This window comes from Elaeis guineensis, chromosome 2 (assembly GCF_000442705.2).
Source record: "Elaeis guineensis isolate ETL-2024a chromosome 2, EG11, whole genome shotgun sequence".
Classification (NCBI taxonomy): domain Eukaryota; kingdom Viridiplantae; phylum Streptophyta; class Magnoliopsida; order Arecales; family Arecaceae; genus Elaeis; species Elaeis guineensis.
This window is the reverse complement of record NC_025994.2, coordinates 98,562,817-98,573,494: the sequence shown is the minus strand read 5'-3', so window position 1 is coordinate 98,573,494 and position 10,678 is coordinate 98,562,817. Positions and strand designations below refer to the sequence as shown.

General features: G+C 37.9%; 1 protein-coding gene across 1 annotated transcript; it reads right to left on the bottom strand.

The window, feature by feature from the left end:
- Positions 1-3,740: 3,740 nt before the first annotated feature.
- Positions 3,741-7,094, bottom strand: LOC105050296 (protein THYLAKOID ASSEMBLY 8-like, chloroplastic). Its single transcript, XM_010930259.4, has 3 exons — positions 6,617-7,094; positions 5,267-5,657; positions 3,741-4,228 (listed from the first exon to the last, which is right to left on the bottom strand). The coding sequence occupies exons 1-2, from the start codon at positions 6,992-6,994 to the stop codon at positions 5,268-5,270; spliced, it is 768 nt and encodes a 255-aa protein (XP_010928561.1). The 5' UTR covers positions 6,995-7,094; the 3' UTR covers positions 3,741-4,228; position 5,267.
- Between the last annotated feature and the right edge of the window lie 3,584 nt (positions 7,095-10,678).

The following is a 10,678-nucleotide window of genomic DNA, read 5'->3' as shown; positions in this document are numbered from 1 at the left end:
CCTTTGGTGCTTCATGTTTGAAAGATGGTCCTTATAAGGTAACGTGTATGTATCACAAACCTCAAATATGTGGGATATGTGGGATTCTCCTCTGGCCTCTGATAGCGAAAGTTCTACTTTTAGTTTTGGCATTTGTCTTCAGATGATCATATCACCGGATTTTTTTTAAAATAATACTTTTTGAATAAAATATTTTTAAAATATGGTGGTTCGAAAATTATTTTGGAAACTACCATTGCACCACTATCTCAGCTGAAATCGTAAATTCAGCTCATGATTTCAAGTCTATATAGCCATCTGATGTGGGTAAAAAAATTTGAAATCATAGGCTCAAACCACAATTTCATTGGAGTCGTGGGTTGAGCTTGCAATTTTTTTTTTTTTCATTTTTTTTTCCGCACCTAGCAGCCCCTCATTTTTTTTTTTCTCCATTTTACCAAGGAGCACTGACGGAGGGGCGTGGCTGGTCGTCAGTGTTCTCACGGAGCTGTGGGGGCTTGGGCTCATCGGAGATGGGGGAGGGAGGAGAGGGGACGGCGGTGGGGCAGGCGCGCAGGAGGTGGTTGCGCAAGGTGCCTTCCATGTTGGAGGTTGTGGAGGGGAAGCGAGGGAGGTTGATGGTGTTGGAACTGGAGGAGGAGAGTGGAGGGTGTTTGGTGGTCACGCGGAGTCAGATACGGTGCAAACAGCCATGGGGCGGCAAGGATGACCGTGTCTTCGACCTCATGCGATCAGAGGGCGTGAGGGGGGGACGCGGTGAGAGGAAGGGAAGGAAAGAGGAAAAAATAAAAAAAAATATTTGAGGAGGGGGAGAAAAAAATATTATTATTTTATTATTAATAATAATTTAAAATATTATTTTTAAATAATAATAAAATAATATTTTAAAAATTAAAAAAATATTTTAAAAAATTAAAATAGGAGAGGATAAGAGATAAAAAAATATTTTTTTAAAAATATTATTTTAAAAAAATAAAATATTATTAAAAATAATAATAATATTTTTTTAAATATTAATTTATTATTTTTGAAAAATAATAATATATTATTTTTTAATTTTAAAAAATACTAATGATGGAATATGTTGCCTGTCGTTCTCCCCACCCCTCCCTTCAAATTACTAATGATGGAGGATTATCAATCAAAAAATAATAATTTGAAGAAAACAAAAGAAATATTTGGAAAGGGAGGTAAAAAAAAATATCATTATTTTATTATTAATAATAATTTGAAGCAAAAAAAATTATTAATTTTAAAATAATAATAATAATATTATTTTTTGAAGTATTATTTTAAAAAAAATATATTTTTATTATTAATTTAAAAATATAAAAATATTATTATTTTAAAATAATTATTTTTTTGATTGATTATAAAATATTATTATTTGATTAATAATAAATTATTATTCTAGTAATAATAATAAAATATTATATAAAAAGAATAATGTGTAAGCGGAGGATCCACGGACTTTTCTATTTCCTTCGATCGGAGGAGTGGTGATGGGGGCATCACGGGCAAGCAAGGGGCAGACAACGGAAATGAGCGAGCGAGGGAGCACTAACAGTTGGCACGAGCGTGGACAGAAGACGGAGGGGGCGGAGGACGGAAGAGCTCGACTCTGTCCCCCCTCCTAACCGAGGGAGATAGAAATTCAAAAGGAGGGGCAAAGAGAACGGAAGGTGACATACTCCATCATTAATATATTTTTAAAATTAAAAAATAATATATTATTATTTTAAATAATAATAAATTATTATTTTTTTAAAAAATATTATTATTATCATTTTTATAATATTTTATTTTTTAAAAATAATATTTTTAAAAAAATACTATTTTCGTCTTTTATCCCTCCCCTAATTTTATTTTTTAAAAATATTGTTTTTTTCTAATTTTTAAAATACTACTTTATTATTATTTAAAAATAATATTTTTAAATTATTATTAATAATAAAATAATAATTTTTTTTCTTTTCCCTCCCCAAATATTTTCTTTTTTCTTCTTCCCCTCCCTTCCTCCCGCTACTCCCCCCCACCCCTCCTGTCACGTGAGGCCCAGGTCGCGGCAGTCTGCGCTGCCCCGCCGCGGCCCTTCCCCACCACCGTCTACGCCGCACCCATCGTCCGTGCCACACCCGGCTCCACGCGACCACCCAAACCCCTCCTCTCCCCCGGCTCCGATGCCACCAACCCCCCTCCCCTAGCTCCGGCACCAACCCTCCTCACCTCGCCTCCCCGATCCTAGGCGCCTCCCGCACCCCATGCGACCACCCCCGCACCATCTACAGCCCCGCCCCACCGCCATTCCCTCTCCTTCCCTCCTCTGGCCCCGACGAACTCGAGCCCCCACAGCTCCATGTAGAGCTGTCAATTTGAGTTGGACGCATCGGGTTGGCCCACCTCATCATGTAAATAGGAGAGTTGAGTTCATGTTTTAGTAACCTATTTAAAAGTGAATTAAATAATCCACCCCATTTAGATTGTGGGTTGTGGTGGGTTTAGGACAGACTGGCCTGTTTTTTTTTTTAGTACCACATATTATTTTAGTACTACATTTTTTCTTTTTGTATTATTGTTTTACAGATATTTTACTGTATATCAATCTTAAAACTATTCGAATACCTTCCAAATCATATTTTTGTACTTCACGATCTACCAGTACTTCATTATGCTTAATCAATATATTTTTTTTATCCATAAAAATAATATGTGGATACTTATCATCCTCTATTTATTTTGCTATTTTAGTACTATATTTTCTCTCTTTTTTTTAGTACTACATTTCCTTTATTTGTATTGCTGTTTTACAATTTTTTTTTTTTTTTAATTTTGACTGATTGGCCCATTTAATCCGCAATCCATAACGGATTGGATTGAAATTTTTCCAACCCACTAGTTAAACAAGCCAGCCCATTCGGACCTATTTAGAGGCAGGTTGTAGTGGATCGGGATAGATCGACCCATCTTAACAGCTCTAGCTCCGCATGAGCAGTGACCGCCCATGCACCTTTGTCCACTCTCCTTGGGAGAGCAGAACGGGAAGAAAAATATAAAGGATGGCCACACACGGGAAAAGAAAAAAAAAAAATGACCAAAAAAAAATCATGAGCTTAACTCACGACTCCAGTGAAAACGTAGACTAAGTCCACGATTTCAAATTTTTTTTGCCCGCATCAAATGATCTCGTGGATTTGAAATCGTAAATTCAACTCACGGTTTCAGTTGAGATGATGCAACGATAATTTCAAAAATAATTTCCGAACCACCATATTTTCAAAATATTTTATTAAAAAAATATTATTTTTAAAAAAAAATCCCCTACCACCTGCCTGTTTCTATCAGATCTTTGCTGAGAGGCATCCATGATATTATTTAATAAGGAAATGACATAGTTCTAAATATTGATAGATTAGCAAACTTTCTTCGTGATTCATAAATTTTATGATTTATTCAACAACAATTCCCATTTAAAAAGAAAATATTTGGTGATTTGCCCATATAAATTTATCAATCAATGGTACCAGGTATACACCAATAATACATATATACGGCCAAACCACCTCCGATGCCCGGGATAAGTTCTCCATATGACCAAACTTTCAGGTGAGAAAAGGCAGCCAAGGTACAATTTCCAGTGCCCTCATAATTTTGGGGACTCCATGGGCCAGAGTTCCATTAACATGAAAAAACGTAGGATCAGATAAGACAGGACTGCTTCACTAACACTTGTACTCGTATGATGATATAAACTGATGGTGTGATGCATTGAGCCAGATGATTACAAAACTTTCGCCTATAAATATATGAAAAATATCGAAGCATGCTACTAGAATAACGAGCATTGCTTCACAAAGCACTCACCGCACATCTACTCCAAACAGAACGAACGAGATCCTGCCTGCTACGCCAAGAGCATGCTACTTGGGGGGAGGAAAAAAAAAATGCTATGATTGTATCGGAAGACTAATATTCAACGAGGGATGGGTGAAAAATTTCTGCATCGATACTGAATAAGTTTTCTCAACATGGTCTACATCACAACATGGGGGAGGCAAAAGAAGCTTTCTCGACAAAGAAATGTCTAACTGGTATGTGAAGGCAAGTAGCTTCTGATATCAAGGATCGAAAGGTGAGGGCGAGCTAGCACATAATTTGCAGAATCTTTTTGATGAAACCCTCTTCACTGCATCAGATGACGTTTTCCCTTCTTCTTCTGCTGCCACGGTCGCTGGAATGAAAAATCCAAATTAAGGTTATGCTGCTAAACAGGACAAAAAATTACTCACATATAACTCACACAAATGTGATCACAAGCCATGAATTCTTTAACAAACTAGATGGCACGATTTTGTGCTCCATAAGAATTCAGTTCAATTTCGTACCAATTCTTGCTGGGATTTCTGTACCAAGTCAGCTAAAAATCTAGAGTTAGAGTTGCTAACCTCTTTTGGTTTCATTACCACACTAAATTGACCTTACTATTGAAATTTCAGAACATTTACCAGAGAAGCATCCGAGCATGCCAGTACACCCGGAAGTGCTACAGTTGATTGTTGAAAGGATCTCGCTAACCGAGAAATCCTCATTAAATTTTTGGTTATTTCCCTCATCTTTCATGTTAAACTAGAGCAATACAGCAAAGACATGCTTATGGCTCCTATTGAAATTTCAGAACATTTACCAGAGAAGCATCCAAGCATGCCAGCACACCCAGAAGTGCTACAGTTGATTGTTGAAAGGATCTCGCTAACCGAGAGATCCTCATTAAATTTTCGGTCATTTCTCTCATCTTTCATGTTAAACTAGAGCAATACTGCAAAGACATGCTTATGGCACTTGTCATAGGTTGATCACAGGTGGGCCCACTTAAATCAGATGTGGTGATGGAACTTGCATGGTATGCATGACCATGATGTGGAAAAGATGCTTAGAAAGGCATGGCCATCAGGCATAGCTGACAAAGTGTAGCAACCTCCTACCACTCTTATTGATACTTACAGATAAAAGAAGCTGAAATACTCTATCTTGATTTCCAAGAGGAAAAGAATACTACATATGTTAGTCCATACAGATCTTAGGATACACTGGAAATGATATTGCTTCAAACATTTCTAGAGCTCTGAAATAAAAATGTCAGGTAACAAAAAATAATGTGCTCTAATCAAACTAAGAAACAACACAGTTCAGTTTCATTAAAAACTGTTCGAATGTGCGTGAGCACAGAACTGAAGGAAAGAAATAGAAAGGAATTAAACAACAAACATACCTCAGCTCATACCAAAGATCTCTGCTGGGGGATCATAGATATGTCTTTCCGGGAACAACTCCTCAAAATCTTGTTTCACTTTATTCCTCAGCAGAGGGTGTGGTAGAAGACCCTTCAACAAAATTCTGAAGGGCAATTCCTTTGGAGGTTCCGGAGAGTTCTTCATGTCCTCATAGATATTCATTGCATCTGCTGGTGATCCATGTCTCAGGAATCCCCTGATAACTTCAGCATATGTCTGTGAATCAGGGAAAGCCTCCTCTTTCCTCATGCTCTCCCACACTTGCATGACCTCTTCCATTCTTTTACTCCTTGCCAAAACAATAATCAAATCCTTGTACATAAACACATCTGGCTTATACCAGTCCTCCTTTTGTATGATCCTGAACATCTGGAAAGGAAAAACAAAGAACAAGCTAAAAACTACTCAAAACGAGGAATTCTGCAGAGGCAATTCAAAGAAACAAGTCATTTATAGACCAAAAATAGAGATTCTCAACACAATGAACTACAATTAGGCATACCAGCATGGGCCTCTAATCTTGTTACAATACGCTGGGACAAGGAAAAGATTATGAACCAACATATTCTAAAAATGCTCATAAGAAAAACTTGATGAAAATTTTATCACCGGTGAGAATAACCTACTGCAACTTAAATCCATCGAATCTGCCATGAAACTCACAAAGAACATGAATGAAAAAAGCCCACACACTAAAGAAAATCAGAGCATAAACAGGGATTTTAGGCAGCATATCCTAAGCTGGGATATATGTTCGACAAACATGAAGACATTCAGCTGCGCAGGAAACAGCACAAGGGGAGTTTTCAAACCGTAAATACCTTCTCCTGCGAAGAATAACAGAGTTTTCCTCTCCTAACCAACGCAACAAAACCACGTAATGACCCTGTTTGGGAACAGGGCTATAGAGAAGACTATCTAAAATGAATCATCTTGAGAAATGCCTTCTCATTCCTTCTTCTTTCTCCTACCTCCCAATCTTTCAATTTCAACCTCTCTCTTGCCTCTAGCATGTCATGAAAAATTCCTTTATTTTTTTTTTTTCAAGACAAATTATCTAAAGCTTGACACCCGATGAACTTATTTATTGGAGATGTAGAATATAGAATGATCAAGCCCAAAAAAGGCCAACTCCTCAGAAATTATAATCTAATCACAATCCCATATTTCTTTCACAAAATCTCGTAGCAAAATCTAATCTTGAACATTATACTCCCACTCATGCTCCATCTTTTGTCTAACATAAATACATTCAAACCCATCAAAAATCACAAACATCCAGATCAAGAACGGAAAAAAAAATCCAATTCCCAGCAAAAAAATCGTACCTTGAGCGCCAAGTGCACCTCATCCTGCCGTTGTAGCTCATTGAAAACCGCGATCTTGTCCATCTTGAGCAGCCTCAACACGTGCGACTTGACGAACTTCTCGAGCTTCTCCTCATCGTCCTTAACCCTCTTGAGACCCAGGATCACGAAAAGCGCCTCCTTTCCTAACAGCTTCTTTCCCCTCCAAAGGGGCCCTCGCGGCCTCCCGTCGTGGTAGAGGTGCCTGAGCTCGAAAATTGGTTCGCTCGGATGGGTTTCTCGTATCGGGGCCTGGGGATGGAAAATAGGAGAGGATTGATGCGAGGGTTTTGCGAGGATTCGGAGGATCGATGGAGAGAAATTGGGGATTTTCGCTCTGGAGAGGGCTCGGATCGCCATTGAAGGAGAGGGTTAAACCTCTCGTCTCCCTGCCAGAACCCTAGAAAACCGTTGGTCTCCCGTTCTCGCTGCTCCCCCTGTTCGATATCCACCGATCCGTAAGTTTATCGGATCGGACCGAGTGAGTTCCCAAGTTAAATCGCATTGGTCTCTGAGTTCGAATCCGACTTGCACTGACATGATTGGCCTTGCTTGCTTGATCAAATCAAGGTTTTCGTATCGGCCGCGATATCGGTTTCTTTCCATATCGTACACTTTCCAGTACGAGATATCAAATATTTCCATCCCACAATTCTTGATTGATGCAAATGAAGAAAATCCGATAGGTCATTTGAAGATACGGGCGAGACATTTTGATTGATTTTTCGCGCTTTTGAGGTAGGGAGGAAAGCCTTACCGTGCGAGGGCATATCTATGACACCAACCCTTGTCGGTAAGTTAAAAATACCGGTCAACATTCAAGCCCTTGATTAAGGGACGTGGTCAATGAAGAAAAATTATTTCCTACACTGCACCAATGTAATCTTGCACGCAGTCAATCATGACCACTGATTTTTGTGGATTCTATTCATCGCATGTGCACACTCTTTCTTCTTTTTGGGATGAGCTTGACTTGAGAAGATCTTACCAGCATTTTAAGCGGAAGAACGAGTATCCATTTGGAGAAACCGTTCGGTGTATCAATGAGTCATTTCTATTCTTATAATTTAATTTTCTATGCAGAATGACGGTTATATCATATTTAAATCCAGCTATCACTGGCATTATCAACTCAGAACACAGTTGCGAGGCCTGATTTATCAAACAATTATTTCTCTGTATTCCTAATAATTCTTTTTGCTGTTCCGTCATCACAGATTGGCTTCTAGTATTAACGGTGTCTGTTCAAGTACTGGTGTTATGATGTAGAGGGGTTCTGGTGATCCTTCTATCATATCAGGGGGTTATCATTCCAAAGGTATCATATGACTGCAGCAAGATACTATTAATGCCACATACTATGACGTTGTGGATCTCTTTTGTTTCATACTGTCTAATTGCCATGATGCTAGCTTTGCACTTATTGACCTCTTCAATGGTTGTTGCATCACACTTCTTCAGTTATTGTCCTCAATCAACTTGTCAGCATCTTTGGACTGGTTGTTCTTTCTTATGCCATTATCAATGAGGGGTTCCATTTATTTCTCCAAGAGCTTGCTGACAACTTTTAAGATCATATGGTTTTTCACTCAGTGGGTTTGTTTGCTTGATTTTGATACGCTATTTCATGCTCTGCAGTGGTTGTTCTACTATAATACAAAGCTTCAAGAATCGAGCAACTCCTGCTCTACACAGCAACGGATTTTTGAGTCCTTTGAAGATGAGACTGCTTCATTTCAGTCGTGTTTTGCGTTTTGGGTAAAGATTTTTTTTCTATTCATACATCTACACAGCTTCTCTTCTTTATTATATTGTCATACTTGCTGTTCTGTATAGGTTTTAGTCAAAACTACTTCTTAACACCTCCTTTTTACATTCCATCATGTAATTCATCACTGATTTCTTCGGCCTGTACTTTGGTTCATGTATTGCAGGCCTCTTTTGTACCTATATTGCCACATTTCTTGCTTTAAATGAAAGATTTATCTTTTTACCAAAGAAAAAGCCATGAAGGATGGCTAGATCAAACGGTGCTCGATATCAGCAAATGATTACATATATTTCATCAACTTTCCTGTCACTCTTCTAGCAATAGACTTCCAAGACCATTTTACTATTCTTTTTAATACAAAATTTCTGTATCATACTTGACATTGCACGGTAATATAGAGAACCCTACAATGTAGCTTCTTTTACTTCGACATAAGAGTTGATAGACAATGAGCTTTGTTACAAGAATAGCCCTCTTCTAGAAACACCTAACCCCCAAAGTCTAGGGAAGATAGCCTCCATCTCAAATTACTTGGTCCAACCGTCCCCCTTTTTATCAACTTGCTAATCTATCACCTTCCCATCGTGTAGCTGCTTGTGCCATGGCACTTCTAGACGCCTGTTGAATATTGACAAGCAGGCCATAGACCCACATTGGACGATGACAGGCTTGTTCTCCACGTGTCAAAGAGGTGGTCTTCTTTGACAGTTTTAAATGTAATGAGAGCTTTTCTTAGTTTATGAGCAATGTCGGACGTCAACATGCATCATGGAGCATGATGCTGGGTCTTTCATGGTTAGTCAAAATGGGTACCATGGAAGATGCCGTATCGTGCAATAAAATTCCGCTCTTACTAGTTAAAAAAACCAATCCGATTTCTCAATTTTAATTTTGAGGGAAAAGGTTCTCTCCAAGTAATTTGGTTTCTCAATTGAAGGTACGTGGATTCCCATTTTATCATAATCATCAAATTAATATATAAACACCCAGCAATTACCAACCGCATCCTTCTAGAAAATGAGAGAGAGAATCTTGGTAAAACATAACGATATATTTCTGCTTTATCTCTCATTAAGAACTTGTTTGGTTGTGTGAAATAGAAGGATAAAGTATAACAAACAGAAAAATGAAGATAAAAATTTTTAAAAGAGAAAGATAGAACGCTAGCCTTCACATGATAATAAGAAAATTATATATATAATCTCCAACAATTGAAAATTAAGATTTTTTGTTTGAAATATATCGTTAAATTTTTAAATAGAATGAAAGTAACACCTTTTCCTTTGTCAAAAGTATAATAAATATTTATATAATTTTTTAGAAAAATAAATTCTCAATCAAACACGAATCATTATAGGACATATCATTGCACGATGAATCAAATATATAAAAAATATTTTTTCAACTATCATCTATCAAAACATTAACTTTTTTTAAAAAAAAAGATATATTTTAGTACGGAAAAAACATTGCATGATCAACCAAACAAGTCAAGGTAAAATATGTTTAAAAATGGGTCCATGACGTGTAACCTACTTCCACCACGTTCCAGCGTTTTTAATCCTGTACCGCGACGCTTGCCTTCTTTTCGCCTCAGAGTCCACAGAAGCAACGGAGACTGGAGGTGCCGTATTGGCCTTTTCTTTTCTTTTGGTAAGAGTGCCGCGTTGGCCTTTGGCCAGCTGGAGCCGCCCCGCGGAATAAACTTTGTTTGATTGCCGCGGACTTGGAGAGGAAATAGACCCGGGTAGCAACACCACATCCATTGGTACGGACACTTTATCGTCAAGGACTGGCACCCGTTTGACAGCAGCAGTGGCTATCATATAAGATGAAGGAGAGAAAATGTAAGGAGAAAAAAAAGTTCGCAAAATAATAAAACAGCTGCATCGACCCACAAATTGATAAATCAACCCAAGTAAGACGATCAAGGCAAAGATTGCAAGGATGATATGATTAGAATTCCAGATGCTTTGATAAGATCAAGTGTTCTAGTGCAATCAGTTAATTGTTCTCGATTGCCCCGTAAGACTAAGCAGATGAAATTGGAGGAGGATGTTACCAGCTTATGCAGTGACTTTTATTTTATTTTAATCCCGACGAAGTTAGATTTGACAAATTTTACTTGCATAGCACCTTAACAAGGCATATCCATCACAATTCATCTACTATTCCAAGTAGAATTCCATCCAGGGGAACAAATTATCTGTCGATGTGGCTTCTGCATCATCGTGATCTGAAATCTGACTCTGTATTGTCAAGAGATTCTTTCA